The sequence below is a fragment of the Protopterus annectens genome, chromosome 6.part0 (assembly GCF_019279795.1).
Source record: "Protopterus annectens isolate FY-2018-M chromosome 6.part0, PAN1.0, whole genome shotgun sequence".
Taxonomy (NCBI): Eukaryota; Metazoa; Chordata; order Ceratodontiformes; family Protopteridae; genus Protopterus; species Protopterus annectens.
This window is the reverse complement of record NC_056737.1, coordinates 318281555-318301185: the sequence shown is the minus strand read 5'-3', so window position 1 is coordinate 318301185 and position 19631 is coordinate 318281555. Positions and strand designations below refer to the sequence as shown.

The 19631-nt window shown below is 39.0% G+C and overlaps 1 protein-coding gene across 1 annotated transcript in view; it reads right to left on the bottom strand.

Moving 5' to 3' along the window:
* The window catches only part of LOC122804056 (galectin-related protein-like), a 110741-nt gene that overhangs the window by 54030 nt on the left and 37080 nt on the right, over positions 1 to 19631 (bottom strand). Inside the window, exon 2 of the mRNA XM_044073728.1 lies at positions 5351 to 5439. Within this exon, the coding sequence (XP_043929663.1) occupies positions 5351 to 5439 (89 nt within the window). The remainder of the gene's footprint in view (positions 1 to 5350; positions 5440 to 19631) is intronic.

Genomic DNA, 19631 nt, shown 5'->3' with positions numbered 1-19631 from the left:
GCTTAAATATGTATCTCAACAGCTAGCGTGGTTTGATTTTATTGCCCAAAAATTGTCCATTAAAATGAAACAAGTCATGGACATTTGGAGTTGCCAATTAACTGAAACACCTGATGTTCATAAGGGTCGTTTACATGTATCCCATGTTCCTCTGATATAAGAGTTTTGGGAGGTCACTCAGTGGAAGTGCAGCTTTGCTGGAGTTTTCGTTTTGTTTTTACTGATTGGCTTTTCATTGACCTTCTCACTCATTCTTCTAGTTTGTTGTTTGGGATATTTTTGCAGTGACCCTAATGATAATGAACATCAACTGGGTATAACAGCCCTGTGTTTCGAATGCTTAGTCAAATACTCTGCTTGTGCTGTGCTGATGAGGTCATAACGAGGCCAAAATATGCATCTCCACAGCTATTGGGGTTTGGCTTTATTGGCCTGACATTCTCCATTAAAACAATGAAACAAGTCATGGGCATTCAGAATTGTCAGTTAGCGGAAACACCTCATTTTCATACAGATCATTTGCATATATCCCATGTGCATCTGATATAACAGATTTGGGAGGTCACTCAGTGGAATTTCTAGCTTTGCTAGAGTTTTCATTTTGTTTTTACTGATTGACTTTTCAGTGAACTTCTCACTCATTGTTCTAGTTTGTTGTTTGCGATATTTTTGCAGTAATCCTAATGATAATGGACATCAACTGGGTATAACAGCCCTTTGTTTCTAATGCTTAGTCAATCACTCTGCTTGTGCTGTGCGGATGAGGTTATAACTAGGCTGAAATATGCATATCCACAGCTAGTGGGGTTTGACTTTATTGGCCTGAAATTGTCCATTAAAATGATGAAGCAAGTCATGGGCATTTAGAATTGCCAATTAGTTGAAACACCTGTTGTTCATAAGTGTCATTTGCATATATCCCATGTGCATCTGATATAAGCAGTTTGGGATGTCACTCAGTGGAAGTTCTAGCTTTGCTAGATGAGGTCATAACTAGGCCAAAATATGCATATCCACAGCTAGTGGCGTTTGGCTTTATTGGCCTGATTTTGTCAATTAAAACAATGAAACAAGTCATGGGCATTCAGAATTGCCAATTAGCTGAAATAACTCATCCTCATAAGGATGATTTGCATATATCCCATGTGCCTCTGATATAAGAGGTTTGGGAGGTCACTCAGTGGAAGTTTTAGCTTTGCTGGAGTTTTCGTTTTGTTTTTACTGATTGGCTTTTCAGTGACCTTCTCACTCATTCTTCTAGTTTGTTTTTGGGATATTTTTGCAGTGACCCTAATGATAATGAACATCAGCTGGATATAACAGCCCTGTGTTTCGAATGCTTAGTTAAATACTCTGCTTGTGCTGTGCTGATGAGGTCATAACTAGGCCAAAATATGCATCTCCACAACTATTGGGGTTTGGCTTTATTGGCCTGATGTTCTCCATTAAAACAATGAAACAAGTCATGGGCATTCAGAATTGTCAGTTAGCGGAAACACCTCATGTTCATACAGATCATTTGCATATATCCCATGTGCATCTGATATAAGAGATTTGGGAGGTCACTCAATGGAAGTTCTAGCTTTGCTAGAGTTTTCATTTTGTTTTTACTGATTGGCTTTACAGTGACCTTCTCACTCATTGTTCTAGTTTGTTGTTTGGGATATTTTTGCAGTGACCCTAATGATAATGGACATCAGCTGGGCATAACAGCCCTGTGTTTCTAATGCTTAGTCAATCACTCTGTGCTGAGGAGGTCGTAACTAGGTCAGAATATGCATATCCACAGCTAGTGGGGTTTGGCTTTATTGGCCTGAAATTGTCCATTAAAACAACAAAACATGTCATGGAGTTTCAGAATTGCCAATTAGCTGAAACACCTGATGTTCATAAGGATCATTTGCATATTTTCCATGTGCCTCTGATATAAGAGGTTTGGGAGGTCACTCAGTGGAAGTTCTATCTTTGCTGGAGTTTTCATTTTGTTTTTACTGATTGACTTTTCAGTGACCTTCTCACTCATTGTTCTAGTTTGTTGTTTGTGATATTTTTGCAGTGACCCTAATGATAATGGACATCAGTTGTGTATAACAGCCCTGTATCTCTAATCCTGAGTAAAAACACCCTGCTTGTGCTGTGCTGATGAGGTCATAACTAGGCCAAAATATGCATATCCACAGCTAATGGCGTTTGGCTTTATTGGCCTGACTTTGTCAATTAAAACAATGAAACAAGTCATGGGCATTCAGAATTGCCAATTAGCTGAAATAACTCATCCTCATAAGGATGATTTGCATATATCCCATGTGCCTTTGATATAAGAGGTTTGGGAGGTCACTCAGTGGAAGTTCTAGCTTTGATGTAGTTTTCATTTTGTTTTTACTGATTGGCTTTTTAGTGACCTTCTCACTCATTCTTCTAGTTTATTGTTTGGGATATTTTTGCAGTGACCCTAATGATAATGGACATCAGCTAGGTATAACAGCCCTGTGATTCTAATACTTAGTCAAACACTCTGCTTGTGCTGTGCTGATGAGGTCATAATTAGGCCGAAATATGCATATCCACAGCTATTGAGGTGTGGCTTTATTGGCCTGAAGTTGTCCATTAAAATGATGAAACAAGTCACGAATCGCCAATTAGCGGAAACACCTGATGTTCATAAGGATCATTTGCATATATCCCATATGCCTCTGATATAAGAGATTTGGGAGGTCACTGAGTGGAAGTTATAGCTTTCTGGGGGGTTTCATTTTGTTTTTATTGATTGGCTTTTCAGTGACCTTCTCACTCATTGTTTTAATGAAGGGGTTTCAGGAAGAGACAGAGTTAATCAAAGGTACTCAGTGAAACCATTTCTGATATCTGCGACCATGAAAAGTGATTACCCAATAGTCTGATCTGTATTACTGTAGCTCAGAGGAGTTTTCTTTCTCCACCGCATGATGGGCTTTTTCAGAATATTGTAGATGGTCATTAAGCTCTCCTGGAACTGACAGGACAATATTGAAAGCTACTTATGGAAGCAAATATAGGTCAAATTTACAAAGAAAGCAGAAACCATCTTACAATCATTATTTCCTGAAGGACGAGAGGAAGGGGCTAATGTAATATTCCAGAAAGTGAAAAAGCATAACATCAGCTTATGCTGAAAGTATAAGAATCCCAAATTATATATTTTTTTATCCTGACATATGCTGATCTAATGTAAGTTAGGAGAAAGGTCCTTTGCAAAACTGATAGATTGGGCTTCCCCACCCTCGAGAAAAAAAAACAAAACTTCACTATACCGTACATTTTTATGTTGATAATGAATTTTTGCACTTCTTGTTTTTTATATGGAACCAGAGAAGGGAGCTGTGTGAGGGCTGTTTATCTATCCTGTATTGTCTCACCTACGTAGGCTACTTCTAGGCTAACTGCCCGTTTGAGCTGTTTTAAGCCAAGCCAATTACCCCATGTTAGAATCAAGCCCTGAACCTTGTGTCTATAAGGTAAACACCTTAACCATCATGTCATCCAGTTAGTGAAACATTGTTCTGTGCATTGGCCACAGTAGTACAACAGTACCAAGTCAATAAATGCTCAGGCTGCCCTTCACCATCTTACCTCTATACCTAGATCCATAAATAACCCACCATTTGCAAAACTTCTTTCATCATAGCTGTCTCCCTGGTTTGTCTTTGTGTATCATGGTTACTGGGTGCCGATACACTTCCCAGTAAAATTCATGATTTTCATGTGATACAGTGATGTGGGCCTTTCACTGTAATTAGGGTTTAATATTGAAGGTTTCTGGCTTTTCCCAGACCCATTTACAAACTTTTTTATTCAATATGTTATAATACATATTTTGAAATACAAACTTCAGCTAGAGATAAACTCTGTAGGGTAATTTAAGGACTTGTTTGTGTGTTACCATACATAAGGGCTCACTTGTACCTCCCTTTTTGCATAATCTTTTACTGCCATCTTTACTATATATTATGCCATCTAATGGTACAGGAGACACAGACAGCCATTCCCACTACAAATGCAGCATCTTGGGATTACTATTTCCCCTTCTCTGGCCACTGCACTAAGAGCCTAAGCATGTTAAACGTGTGCACAATAGCTGCTCCATTGCACAGCAGCACCACCATGGCAATGTGATGGCTGTGATCGTACACTGATGAACTCCCATTTCACACTCTATTGGTGCTCCAATGCACAGCAGCACCACCATGGCAATGTGATGGCTGTGATCGTATGCCGATGAACTCCCATTTCACACTCTACAATAGGCACTCCAGTGCACAGCATCACCACCATGGCAGTGGGATGACTGTGATCGTACACCGATGAACTCCCATTTCACACTCTACAATAGGTGCTCCAATGCACAGCAGCACCACCATGGCAATGTGATGGCTGTGATCATAGACCGATGAACTCCCATTTCACACTCTAAATAGGAGACTCAAGAGCCATCTGCAGGCAATTTCATAGAACAGGTGCATAATTTCAAAGTAATCCTCCCTGCAATCCTTCAGCAGTTGACATTTTTGTCATTGCTCCACCTGTTCTACATCACTCACCTGGAACTGCTTTCATATCCGGTCTAGCAGCACTGGTCAATTTTACTATTCCCCCACTGTCTCATTGTCAGGAATGTATTAGTTTTCTGGTTATCCTCTGAACTCTGCTGTCATGTTTGTATTCTGCTCATAACATATCAGTGTTTTATGTTCCTTTGATTATTTATATATATATATATATATATATATATATATATATATATATATATATATATACATTTTTTGTAAGAACTGCTTTTTTAGTTTTTTGTAAGTTTTATCTGCTATTACTTTTTAATGTATGTATTATTTTATTTTTGGAGCTTTTCTCCCCAGGCCTCTACTGAAAATGGACATGTATCCAGCTAGACTAGCCCGGTCAACAAATGTAAAATAAAATAAATAAAATTTGTCTGTATAGTGTGTCCGTACAAAATGTGCATTTTTATAGTCGTACCTAAATGCATGTTTACTGAATGTTATTATTCTTAATAAATGTAAATCAACCATTTGCTGTTTTACTTGCAAATCATATACCACTTTCTCTCATAGTCTCCTTAAACCTTATAATACCCCCCAATACAATATCCAAAATTGACTTTTATTAATCAGAATAACTTTCTTGTGGCAAAACAAAAAAAAAAATGAAACCGGTGAATAACAATTTTCTTAAGATTCTATGTAGGAATAAGGAAGTCTATATTTATCAGATTACATATCTGTGTGGCTGTCACCAGTTTATGTACATGTCCTTTCTCAGCAGTCTAGAAGAGCTGTGCTGTCATGTAGCATACCTCTTTGGGTTTGACTGAACTAGTCCAATAATAACGATCTTCATTGCTGGCTTCATGCCTCCTGGGATTGCCCCTTTATACACATCAGCCTGAAATTACAGGAAGAAGATTATTACGTGCCTGTTCAGATGCATCACTTACAAAAATAAGAATGGTTTAGGAAACATAATGCTTATATAACTTATTTCCTAATCATGCCAGCTTAAATTGTGCATCATGACTCTTAAAAGTATATTCAGATACTTTTTACAGTCATCTCTTGAATAGCTCAGTTTCTGTATTACAAAAAGAAATACCATGTAATTAAGAATATGCAAGCTTGGATTTCTGCTGATGTTGTTGAACAGATGACATTCTCTTGAGCTAGTTTTGTAAGCCCATGGTAACTTAGTCAATATCCTTATGCTCTATACATTTATTTATTTATTTATTTATTTGCATTTGCTGACCAGGATAGTCCACTGGGTCGAGATGGCCCGTTTTCAGTGGCGGCCCGAGGAGAAAAGCTCCACAAGAACATATGTTACATAAAGCTCCACAAGAACATATTACATTGCATGATAATATTTACATATACGTATGGTTACATTATGTTACTTAATGAACAGTATTTAAATCAATGCATCAGGATAAACCAGGTTGACAGAGACAAAGCTGAATTAGATACATGTTTAACAGAACAAATAAGGAGGATAGGAAGACAGTCGGTTGAGAAGTACTTTAGCTAGGAGCATGAAAGTGACATTCCCATTTGGAGGATAGATTTATGAAGAGCTGGCTTTTGAAGTTATTATGGTTAGGTATGTTGCATAGGTGGGCGAGGAGAGAGTTCCAGAGTTTGGCTAATGTGAAGGATAGTAGTAGTTGGCCTGGGGAATTAGAGGGTTTGCGTGCTTGAAGCAGATTTTGGTTCTCTGAAGTTAGGGAGCGGGGGGTTTAGGCTATTAGTGCTGTGGCTAGGGATGGACAGTCAGAAGGTTTGAAGATGAGCTTGTAAGTAGTGGTGAGTTGTAAATATCTAAGGTAGTTGGGGAGTTCTAACCATTTGAGGTTGAGTAGTGAGTGGTAGTGATGGGATGAGCTTTTGAAGTTAGTAGCAAATTTGCTAATTTTGTGATAGCAGGCTTCTAGTTTGGAGCGCAGGCCTAGTTGGAGACTGGTAAATAGTGGAGTGCCGTACATGAGGGATGGGAGGAGGAAGGTAGTTGCAAGTGTTTGCCAGGTGGAGGGGCTGAGGTAGCGATTGTGTCTGTATAGGAGACCTATCTTCTGATAGGTTTTTTGATGGCAAGAGTATATGTGGGAGTCAAACTTTTGGTTTTCATCACTAATGATTCCTAGCAGCTTGGTTGAGGGGACTATTTCTAGTGGAGTTTTATTGTGGCTTGTAATGCAGAACAGATTTCTGTCTAAAGTGGAATTTCTCGTAGGGGTAAAGATCATTAGTTTTGTTTTGGAGGCATTTAGGGCAAGGTGATTGGCTTTCATCCAAGATTCGGTTTTGGAGAAGGCATGCTGGGTTTTTGTTAGTAGTTTGGTGGGGGAGGTGGCAGAGGAGATAATGGTGGAGTCGTCTGCATATTGGATGATGGCGGCGTCGGGGATGGAGAGGTGGAAATTGTTGATAAATATGTTAAAAAGCAGAGGGCCAAGAACAGAGCCTTGAGGGACTCGGGTGGGTATGGGTAGGAAAGGAGAGGTAGATTCCTTCCACTGGATGGTTTGTTGGTGGTTAGATAGGTAGCTGGTGACCCAAGCAAGGGTGGAGGGAGAGAGATTCAAGGATGAGAGCTGGGATAGAAGTAGAGGATGGGAGATGGTGTTGAATGCTTTTGAAAGGTCTAAGAATAGTGAAGATGCATAATTGCCCTTATCACGTGCAAGGTTGAAGGTCTTTAGAAAGAAAAGAAGGGCAGTGATGGTACTGTGGCCAGGGCGGAAGCCGTGGTGGGTGTTGGAGAGAAGTTTGTTTAGGTTGAGATATTGCATGATTTGGGCATGGATGGTTTTTTCAAGTATTTTTGAGAGGGGAAGAGTATGGCTATAGGTCTGAAGTTGGTTGTATCTATGTTTTTACCACCTTTATGAAGAGGAATGATGTATGCTTGGCGCCAGTTGGTAGGGACGTATGATTCCTGTATAGATCTGTTTATTAGAATAGATACAGGGTAGGCAATTGTTTCAGCTGAGTCTTTGAGGAAGGAGGGTGGTAGATTGTTTGGTGCATTACAACAGGGTTTTAGCTTGAGGAGAAGTCTTTTTATTGTGTTTGTGGGGATGGGTTTGAGAGTAAAGGGGGAGGAAGGAGGAGGGTTGTTGTTGGGGGGGTGCAGGAGGAGTGGTCAGGGAAGGAGGATGATAGTTTAGCAATAATATCAATGAAGAAATGGTTAAAATTAGTGGCAGTTTGCAGATCTGAGAGAGTGGGGTCTGGGCATGGGTTACTTTTATTGCCTGGGTGAATTTGACTTACCCTCCTCCTTCCTCCCCCTTTACCTGTTGTTCACAGTATAGACTACAACTACCCATTATACAAATGGCTACATAAAAAAGAAACAAAAAAAAGAATCTGAAGAAAAGCAGCAAGATGCCAAAGTAGTCAGTAGATAGGGCAAAATTCTTGGTTCCATGTAACAAGTCCAGACTGTACATCTCTCTCATGCTGCCAGTACTATGATGGTCCTGTTTCACTTGTGGAATCCAGTTTTTCATGAAGAGTATTCTGCTAGCAAAGCACGGCCATCTTAATTATAACTAGTGGTGGTGGAAAATTATTATTATTATTTACTTAATTTTACGTTTGTTAACTGGGTAGGTGAGCTGGTCTGATGACCCTTTTTAGGCAGAAAGCAAGCCAAGAAGCAACTTAAAGCAGTAGTTACAGAGAAGTACAAATGCAAGGCACCATAAATTTGTAATCAAAGACAAGTGATGCAAGGCAAATTGTAGAAATGAAATAATAAAGTAAGTCAAGGTATCTGTAAAAGAAAGAAAAAAAAAGATAATTTTTATGTAGAGGTTTATAATAGAAACAGTGAAATTCATTGCATACAGTTCGACAAAGTTTACACAATAAAAGGAAATGTTAAGAATTAGCAAGAGGAGGTAAATGGTAAATTAAACACAGTATCTGCAAACAGCTAGTTTGACAGCCATAGAGGAAACAGTAAGAATAACAGGGGGATGTGGTAGTAGCCGATTTAAGAGGCATGAAATACTATAGAAGTGGGAAGAGTAAGTGTTCAGTGGAAAACAGAAAGGAAGTAAAATGTGTATTAATTAGTAAAGAGGAGAGTAACTGCTGCTTAAGCATTCAGACCTAATCAAATATAAATAAAATGCTAAACTGGAAGGATAAATAACTTAATGCAAGCCACTTGAAAAATCCAGGACTTACAATGGAGGGGTAAGAAATTGAGCAGGTCAGGCTCTTCCTGATGTTCTTTAATATAAACAAAGAAATGTTATTGATATTACCAAGCTGCTGCATCTTGTCAGCTCCCGGATCTTCACTTGGGAATGCCACAGCATCTCCACAGTACTAAGGGTTATTGAGGTTACCTCAGTCGTACAGAGAATTCCCAGGATTTGAATCAAGTGTCAGCAGATGCAAGCACACCTGACAGCTTTGGAGGTGATATTGTGGTGAGATGCTGAATAGCTGGCAAAAGTAAGCAGTCTGTACAATGGCTACTTAGAGTCAAGAAGGATTTAAACAGGTGTGGTTGGTGAAGTCAGCATTGCAGAAATGGACATTGAAGGTGGACAATGACAGAACTTCATATCACACTGGACTACAGCTAAGATACATTTGTATGCTCCCGCCTTGAATCCTCACTGTGCATAGAACTACTTAGGAATTTTGTACTATGATTTTTAAATGTCTGCCTGCTAACTACATTTCCCCCCATAGGTCTTGAGACCATCTGTTTTCTAATGGGGAAAAACTAACTGGAAGGGGCCAAGATTTGGGTATCCATATCCATAGAGGTCAGTAGTCCCTTTTTCTCTGTCTCTTCTTCAGCAACCTCACAGTTCAACAGCCAACTATCTCACCTCAGCAGCCTAATGGTCTGACTTCAGTCCTCCCCAAATGGGTGGAAGGAACCTTATTACTCCAAGACAAAGAAACAACTGCTCAATAGCTCTGTCTTTCCTAAAGCTACATTATTTATAACACAGAGCTCGGGATATTTTTGTGAAGAACCTAAACCCAGTCTTTGGTGGTTGATTTGTGCATTCACATCACCATATGGATTTATTGGGCCTTCTTCCTGATGGGTGATGCTTCTAGACACACACACACAAGAGTGCACATGCCCATGAAGGCTACTGCAAATGGCTTGGCAGAGTGAATCACACCTCCCATTTCCACATCACTGCTTCTATTGTACCTTCTTTCCAGTAAACACTATCACTGGAACAGACTCGTCCACCTAGGCACCCCCCCAGCTAGATTAGCAGGTATCCGACACTTACTCCCATCTTCCCTTGCAGGTTCCTCTAGCACTTGGACCACTGCTTTCATTGTATGTCATATAGGCCATTGTCCTGTTAAGGAATACAATATTAGTATAAAAAGAACAATTAAAGGGAAAATGTCATAGAACTTCAACTGAAATAATACAAAAGCAAGTTGACTGAGAATTACATGAGGAAGGAAGGACGGTCAGTGCTCAAAGCTAAAACTACAACTTCAAGTGTAATGCTTTTTTTTTTTTTTTTTTTTTAATTAAATTATATTTATCATCTTTTAAATTATTTATCCTTTGCATTTTCATTGGTCTTACAAGTTAGGTTTATTGGTTCACTGCTAGTTAAAACTGTTGGTATGAATTTAATATTGCAATGTTTCACAGGTTGATTGCAGAAGTGAGCTACAGTACATCTATACCATACCTCTCAATTGTCCAGATTTTTGCCTTATATTTTTGCTCTGTTCCTCAAAAACTATGTGGTTTTCTGGAAAATCATTAACGAGTGATGTCACTAAATAATGACAGACATTTGAGTTTCAGACTTTGTATCCTTCAAAAATTGTATGCTAACACAAAACCTGTTACCCTAGCAACTTTATACATTTATAAGAGCAATATTTAAAGTCTGTCCCCATTTTTGGGCCTTTGTCCCCCATTATTTTTGCCTTAGTCCAGATTTCTTATGTCAAGAGGTTGAGAGGTATGATCTATATATTCGCAGATTTTACTCCTAAGGTTAAATGGTGTACAGTATTTGAAAATATATTTAAAATTATTATTTTAGTTTTGACTTTAACTACTAAAATAAGTACATATTAAGAATCTGCTTATGTTCAGTATGGTTTATTAATTTATGTCTGTTTATAAACATTGGTTTCCAGTTCAGATTCTGGTGCCTTGCAGAATAGTTCATTGTATAATAAAGTTTAGATATGCATACTGCAATTTTCTATTCTAATTTGTAGCTTACCATGCAAAATTTAGAAAGTTACTATTAAGTGCATTATTTAAGAACATTATCAAAGAAATTTATTCTCTTAAAAAGGTGATTAACAATCACTGGAATACTGTGTTTGGGGGTTTTGGGGTATATGAACAACTAGGACAACAGCCCAAATTTGTATATATAAATAGTAGAAATTTGAAGGCCATCCAAGAAAAGAACAGGGATTTACAATAAATACTTGTTAGGAATTCAGGGATGAAATGTTGCAGTGCATGCAAGCAGTGTAGAAATATTATGTAGGGCATGCACATCCTTGTTCCTGGTCACTCTAAATTAATTTCTGTTAGGGGGAATTATAACTGTAATGCTAAAGGAATTGTTTAAATTGCTTCTGTTCTTCTTGTCTGTCTTTTTATGTCATCAACACAGTGGGACCATTGAAAACCAGGATATATCAACATATCTCAGCAATTAGTAAAGGGATGAGTGTTAATGCTTTGTATAAACATTCTGCTCAGTGTAAAGATTTTAGAAAGTTTGCCTTTAGTATTCTTGAAAAAAAATTCATACCCATTTAGGGGAGCTGACTGGGAGCTGTTATTAGAACAAAGGGAACTTTACTGGCAGTTGTTATTGAATGCCAGTACCCCACCGGGAATAAATGATTTAATTTCTATTAAGACTATTCTGAAAGTTAAAGCTTCTGTTTTATGACTTTGTATTATTTTTATGATTATTTGATGTTTCAATGTTTTTTTAATTTTGAGACAGGGTTATTTAATATTTTCATTTTGTATGTGTAGCTCTTTAAATATTTTTTATGGGTCGGTGCCTTTATGGCTTACATCCCAGTGACACCTCCAGGTGCATCTGCAGTTAACTCCTACTGTCTCTAGGCATCATCTATTGCTTGTTCATATCTGCATCAGTAATTCTAAAACCATGCTATGTACAAGATTTTAAAAGATTTCATCTGAAAGCGTACACAATAGGAAATTCAACTGCATTAATATTTGACCAGTGTCTAGTGCAGGTAAAGAGATATCAACTGTTGTTTTTTATTATATTAATTTATATAGATATAATTTTCACATTTTTCAAAATATTTCAACACAAAGTAACACAGACAGAACTCCTTAGCCTCATTTGAAAGCTCTCAGCTGAATGAATAAAATGCTGCTCACAGTATGTGTGTAACTTGAGTGGTTGCTGAGATATTGCATGTTGTTTACAAAATAGTCCAGATGTAATAGTTACTGAGTTTACTGTGACTTATAAAATTATGTTTAAGATCTAGAACCTAAAGAATACTACCACCGTAAAAATAGTTTGTGCTGAAGAGTTTGCCATTTTTCTTTAATAGTTCTTATGGTTCCAGAGATATGAACATTTGTTTGAAACGTGAGGACATAATTTGATTCTGTGAAAAGGCTTAGGCTCCGCCCATTAGAAGCTATAGTGCAAACTTCCTGAGCGCCATGAGTTAAATGAAGGAAGTGAAGTGTAAACATTATTTCTGGTGAAGTTCTAGACAGATTGGAATGAAAACGCTTAAACTTGTAATAAAATTCCATTTGTGGCAGCTAGTGCAGCATTGCTTTATTTGTTTTAAGTTTATTTTTTACTGCATGTAGCTCTGTTTGGTCAAAAAATACATAATTATACCTTTTGGGAAGACGACCACCCCTGCAAATTACAACATTGATAACACTCCCCTAAGAGTAGACAGTAGTAAGTGGTAAGGGACTTGAGAACTCAGGTTGACTGTAACCCGAACTTTGATCACCATGTTATAAGAAAAGGCATGGCATCCAGATCTAAGGAGATCACAGTCCCACTTACTCAGCCCTCATTAGACAATAGTCAAATACAGTGCACCCTTTGGCATGTACCTGGCCAGGGTATGGTATGGGGGAGGAGCCCAAGTTGCCACTGCACAGATATCATCCATGGAAGATACAGACTGGAATACAGCTGATGTTGCTACGGCCATGGTTGAATGGGCTCACAAGAGTTTCGACAAGGAAACGCCCAACTTGGTATAGATGAATGAGATAAAATTAGTGAGCAATGTGGTTAAAGTTACTTTATTCACAGGTTTTCCCAGTCTGGTATGCGAGAAGGAAACAAATAATTGGTCCAGCTTCCTGAAATATTTTGTTCTGTGAAGATAGAATCTTAACTGTCTGTGAACAACTAGCAAATATAAGCAATATTCACCTTTGTTAGAAAAGTTGGGGAAGAACACAAAAATTAGGTATGCTGGTTTAGAAGACAATGCTTGAATCTCTGAAATCCTTTTTGCAGAAGTTACTGCCACTAAGAAAATATCTGCATGTCCTCCCATGTATTCGTGTGGGTTTCCTCCAGGTGCTCCGGTTTCCTCCCACATCCCAAAGACATGCTGCAGGTGGATTGAACACTCTAAATTGGCCCTAGGTGTGAGTGTGTGCATGTGTGTGCCTTCTGTGGAAGGTTGGGCACTGGGCTGGAAACGCAACACTGTAAAACTCCACTGCCAATTATGAGCGGACAGGTGATCCGCTGTGGCGACCCCTAACCGGGAAAAAGACGAAAGAAGAAGAAGAAAACTGCCACTAAGAAAATAGTTTTCCAAGGTAGGAATTTAATACTGCAATCATTAGCTAGTTCAAAGGGAGATTGAGTGATTGCTTGCAACACCAAATTCAGGTCTCAAGGACAAGTAGGATCTTTGTAAGGAGGCATTAAAAGAATACTACCCCTCAAAAAGGCTTTACAAAGCTTGTGAGAAGCAAACGAGGAGCCTTGAAAGCCAAAGCAAAAATTGAATATGGCTGCTAATTGTATTCTGATCATGGAAGCTGAATGCTTTTCATAGAAAAGCGAAGCTAAAAACTAGAATATCATGAATCAGAGCCAAAAAAAGGTTCAGTGTTATTCTGGAGTGTCAATTGTGCCAGTCTCTTCCATTTACTAGAGTAAAGCTTTTGTGTGGAAGGTTTATGAGAAGATAACAGTATGTGTCATAAGGGGAAGAGAGCATAAGTTGTCTGGCTACTAATGGAATATGAGAAACCAAGCTATCAGCTTGAGATTTGGAATGTTTGGATGAACCATGCCTGTCAGGTGAGCCAGAAGGTCTGGAGTTGGATCCAGAATCCAAGGGTGTTGAATTAGGTGAGGCCAAAGGAAGGGGAACCAAATCTGTCAAGTCCAATAAGGTGCAATAAAGGTAACTGTGCTCTTCAACCTGATTGCTTTCTGAAGGAACTTGGGAAATAGTGGAATTGGTGGAAAGGCATATAGGAGACTGGGGGGCCCAATTATGAAGAAGAACATCCCCCTCTGGGAGTATCATAGCAAAAAAGTTGCTGCACTTGTTGTTTAGGGGAGAGGCAAACAGGTCACAGCATAGCTGACCCCATCTTTGGAATATCCTTTCTGACACTTTCTGATTGTGGGACCACTTGTGAGATAAAAGTATGCACCTGCTTAATTTGTTTGCTATCACACTGGACTTCCCCGGCATGTGAGTTGCTTTGAGAAAACGGTTGGATGAAATCACCCACTTCCACACTCTGAGAGCTTCTTGACACAGTGAGTAAGATCTGGTTCCTCCTTATTTGTTGATGTACCAAGTTACTGACATGTTGTCTGTTTGAACTGCAATTGTCCCTGAGGGGAGAGCAGCTTGAAAGGCCTGCAATGCTAAAATCACTGTTCTCATCTCTAGCACATTGATGTGCAAATTGGCCTCTACTAGGGGCCAAGTGCCTCTTGCACTACTTCTTTCTAGGGACCACTTCAGTGGGGTGGTCTGAAGAGGTATCAGAAGAAGAGGGGGTGCCCTGCTGGGAAACCTGATGCTTTGGTATTCACTGTGGAGGCAATGGTTGAGTTTCAGAACATAAATGTGACAGAGTTGGCTGTTCCAAGAGGGAAGGAACCAACTGATTGACTGAAGCTGATATGGTTGTCTTCATAGCCTCTAAAGCAGATCCATCCAGAGAAGGAAAGGACCCCAGATCCGAGAAAGAGGACCTCGTAGCTGTAGTCCCTTCCCACTCCAAGGAGATCCCTCCTGAAGCAAAAGTTGGAGGCGAGCTGATCCATGCCAAAGCCCTGAGGTGCACAGATGGTCCAAAAAGGTCCAAAAAAATAGGAGTTGACTCCAGCCCCTCAGAACTGACAGGACAAATATGGCTCTGAGAGGTCTCCAGTTCCAACAGAACTGAAGAACTCAGAGCAGTTATCGGATCCAGAGGTAAGGATGGCTTCAGATTCGATGTATTTGATACTGGACAACTTAGAACCATGGTCTGTGAAGTTTCTGTAAAGATAGAGGAGGAATTAAAGGAGGGGTAGTTGAAGACTAAAGTCCCTGGCCCATGGAGGTAGGAACTGAGGTGGTACCTGTCACACCTTGCACTCAGAGAATTTTCCAAACCAATATTTCCACATTGTCTTCAATAAGACTTCTGGAAGAATGGGTGGACATGACAGATGGAGATCTGGGTCTTTCCAAGAAGGGAGAAAGAAGTCTGTCTGGAAATGGGTCTATTGCTGTTGAATATTGCGTCCTAGATATGAAAAAGGTAGTGGAAGACCAAACTTTTATTTGAGCCGTCAGTTCAGAAGAACTCGGCACTGAAGCATATCTTTTTTTTTGAACTATCAGAACCAAAGATGAGGTCAGATCTGAAGACTTACTGTTAATGCTCTCTTGTTCCAACAATTCTGTCTAAGCTGAAGACTTGGATAGTTTGGTTCTTGGATCCCAGGGAGAAGATAAAACCAAAACTCTTGCCTTCTTCAACCTCAGAACCGATGGAGAAGTTGGAGTTGAAGAACTTCTCTTCTTTGCCTTCTCTGAAACCTTAGAGGAGGAAGAAGAGGCAGGACTAGAAACATCAGATTTGTCTTTGTGTTTTCCTTTAGGTAAAGAAGTTGTTCCAGATATGGCCTCCCTGAAAGATGAGTGAAGAAGTCCTTTAAGTATCAATTTGTTTTTTCTGTCTACAAGAGCACAATGGCTGAAAGAGTGGCAAATGGAGCAGTCATCCTGAAGATGGAGGGGCCTCAGACAATATACGCACAGAGAATGTGTGTCAGAATAAGTAATATTGTGACCACATTTCTCACAGTGCATAAAGCCCACTGGGCCTTTTTCTTTATCTGCCATTTGAGAAGGCAATAACACACACAAACATGTGTTCTCAACAACAAGTTTAGAAGATGGAGAGATAGATAAACAGGAAACAGGGTTTTTTTTTTTTTTTTTGTTTGTTTTTTAAAGGGGAATATAAATAATGATATTTCAAGCTACATGAAGTGTAGAGGAGACAGAAAGAGAAAGAGATATCAACAGTGATATTCTAGAGCTTCCCAAAAGTGTAGAAGAAATGGAAATATAGGATTAGAAAGGGAGATACTAGCAATAGTATCGGAGAGTACTAACATATGTAAGGTAAGGTTTAAGAAAAGAATAAGGAAATTTAAGGCTTATAATAGAAGGAAAAAGAAATAAAACACTTATCTGGCTTGAGAGAATATGGCACCAAGTCTAACTCGCAAAGTGGCAAACAAGATCTAAGGTAATTGGGATAGTTACATTCTGGATAAGGGATGATCTTGAGAGTTTTTGGTTCCCATGAGCTATTGTAGCGGCCGAGTCGGAACCAAACCCACAGGTTGAGGATAGAATGAAAATTAACAACATCAGCTCAAGAGTTATTACCACTTCTTAGCTAGCTACAGAACACCCTCTTTGTCTACATCTGACCATGGTAGCTGTCTTAACACTATAGCTGAAATTCACATTAAACCCAGAACCTTTACAGTGGCAGACTTCAACTATGCATCAATAAACTGTCTGACACACATTGTCAGTGCTCTACAAGTGCAGTGCTTCCTTGGTATTATAAATTGTAACCCCCTTGTACAAATATTTAACCATAATACTGGGGCCAGATATCCTTGATCTTGCTCTCACAGATATGGCCACTTCTTGCACATGTCCATATGTATCACTTTCTTTCATTAAATCAGACCATAAATCAGTGACATTTTCCTTAAACGTTAACTGCAATTTCCCTGCAAATTCCTGTGTTTAGAGACTTTTCAGAAGCAAACCTTATTCAGTTACTTGATGATCTAAATAAATACCTCTGCCGTCCTTACCAGTGGATCCCATTGCTAAAACCACCGCCTATGCCTTTGACTTCGGCTGCTACTTAAATAGCTATATTGATAAAGCAGTCCCTCTCTACAACAAATACGATTATACATTTAAAAACAACCCTCTGTGGGGGGAGTACCCATGTAAATAATATGTGTAACAAAAATAACTTATTTAATGCTTATCTGAGATTCACTGTTGCTCCAACATGGGTTAGACTATGTTAACAGTTGGTGCAAAGAAAATAGCCTCCAACTAAATATAAAAAGTGCAGTATTGTTCAATTTGGTAAACTAAACTTTTCCACTGCAAACCATAAAGGTGATACACCTGTGATCAGACACTGTCATAAGTGACTTAGACCCTCTTACTAATAATTCTTTATCTTTTGCCCATCATATCTCCATAGTAGATCAAAAACATTTCTACTGGGTGCATTTAAGTTACAAAGACATCTCCTCTAGATCCGAAGAAGTCTTTGGAAATCTGTCATCAGACCCATAACTGAATATAGTGCTCCTTTTGGCATATATTTGTATAAATTTCACTCATCTTGGGAGACTTTAGAGGTTACTAACTAAAAAGATCAAGGACCTCAATACACTAGGTCATCTGGACAGAATGGCAGCCCTCTCTCTGCAACTGGTCTCTCATAGACTACTCCGTGGTGGTCTGTGTCTAGCATTTTGAGCAATGAAAGATCTCTCCCTAGTGAGTCCAATAAATACCTAGTTAAAGGAGCTAAACCTTCACCAACAGATAAATAAGACACATTGGTGTGATAGATTCATATCACAGTGCATCCCCACCTCTGGAACAAACTACCACTACATGTTAAGAGTAGCACCCTTGCCACCATCAAAGTAAACACAGATAATTAAATGAGCAGCCTCATTTTTTCCTCACAGTTTGTCTAGTGTTTCACTCTTTGGAGTTGGTCAGAACCTTTGAATATGATTTGTTGGCTCGTTTTGTAATGGTTTATAAAGTGATTGCCTAGCACTTTCCTGAGAACTGCCAATATGTGTTGTGAGGGCCTCTCCGCTCGGACTGCTATTTTTTTAATAAATTAATGCATATTACAAGGTTTTTATTTTTGTATTTTATTAAAATTTTGACAAAAGTTTTTAAATTTTTTGTTTACTAATACCTTTACTACAGTCTGTTATTGTTGTACTGTCATTTTTACAGTTTTTCACTGTGCTTTGTAGCTGTTTTACCTTTTTGTCCAGTAGATGGTGACATTGTCTTAAAATTAAAATCTTTTTTTTTTTTTAAGCATCTGTGCACATATTGTGCGTGTATATCAGTATAAATATATATATATATATATATATATATATATATATATATTGATATATATATATATATATATATATATATATATATATATATATATATATATATATATATATACATATACACACACACACACACACACACACACACACACACACACACACACACACACACACACACATTGTGTGTATATATATATATATATATATATATATATATATATATATATATATACCTATATCATCATCATCTTCTTTTGGATGTTCCCGTTAGGGGTCACCACAGTGGATCATCTGTTTCCATTTCTTCGTGTCCTCTGCATCTTGCTCTGTCACACCAACTACCTGCATGCCATCTCTCACCACATCCATAAACCTTATCTTAGGCCTTCCTCTTTTCCTGTTACCTGGTAGCTTCATCCTTAGCATCTTTTTCCCAATATACCCAGTATCCCTCCTCAGCACATGTCTAAACCAACGTAATCTTGCCTCTCTGGCTTTGTCTCCAAACCTTCCAACCTGGGCTGACCCTCTAATATACTTATTCCTAATCCTGTCCACCCTCGTCACACCCATTGCAAATCTTAACATCTTTAACTCTGCCACATGCAGCTCAAACTCCTGCCTTTTTGTCAATGCCACTGTCTCCAACCCATATAACATAGCTGGTCTCACTACCCTCTTGTAGACCTTCCCTTTCACTCTTACTGGTACTCGTCTGTCACATATCACTCCTGACAATCTTCTCCACCCACTCCATCCTGCCTGTACTCTCTTCTTCACCTCTCTTCCACACTCACCATTACTCTGAGCTGTTGATCCCAAGTATACTCATCCACCTTCGCCACCTCTACTCCCTGCATCCTCAACATTCCTCTATCCTCCCTCTCATTCACACACATATATTCTGTCTTAGTCCTGCTGACCTTCATTCCTCTTCTCTCTAGAGCATATCTACACCTCTCCAGGGTCTCCTCCACCTGTTCCCTACTCTCACTACAGATCACAATGTCATCTGCAAACATCATAGTCCACGGGGACTCCTGTCTGATCTCATCTGTCAACCTGTCCACCACCATTTCAAATAAGAAAGGGCCTTGATGTAATCCCACCTCCACCTTAAACGCATCCATCACTCCTACCGTAGACCTTACTGCTGTCACACTACCCTCGTACATATCTTGTACCCCTCTTACAAACTTCTCTGATACTCCCGACTTCCTCATACAATACCACAACTCCTCTCTAGGCACCCTGTCATATGCTTTCTCAAAGTCTACAAAAACACAATGCAAATCCTTCTGACCTTCTCTGTACTTCTCCATCAACACTCTCGGAGCAAACATCGCATGTGTAGTGCTCCTTCCTGGCATGAAACCATACTGCTGATCACAAATCA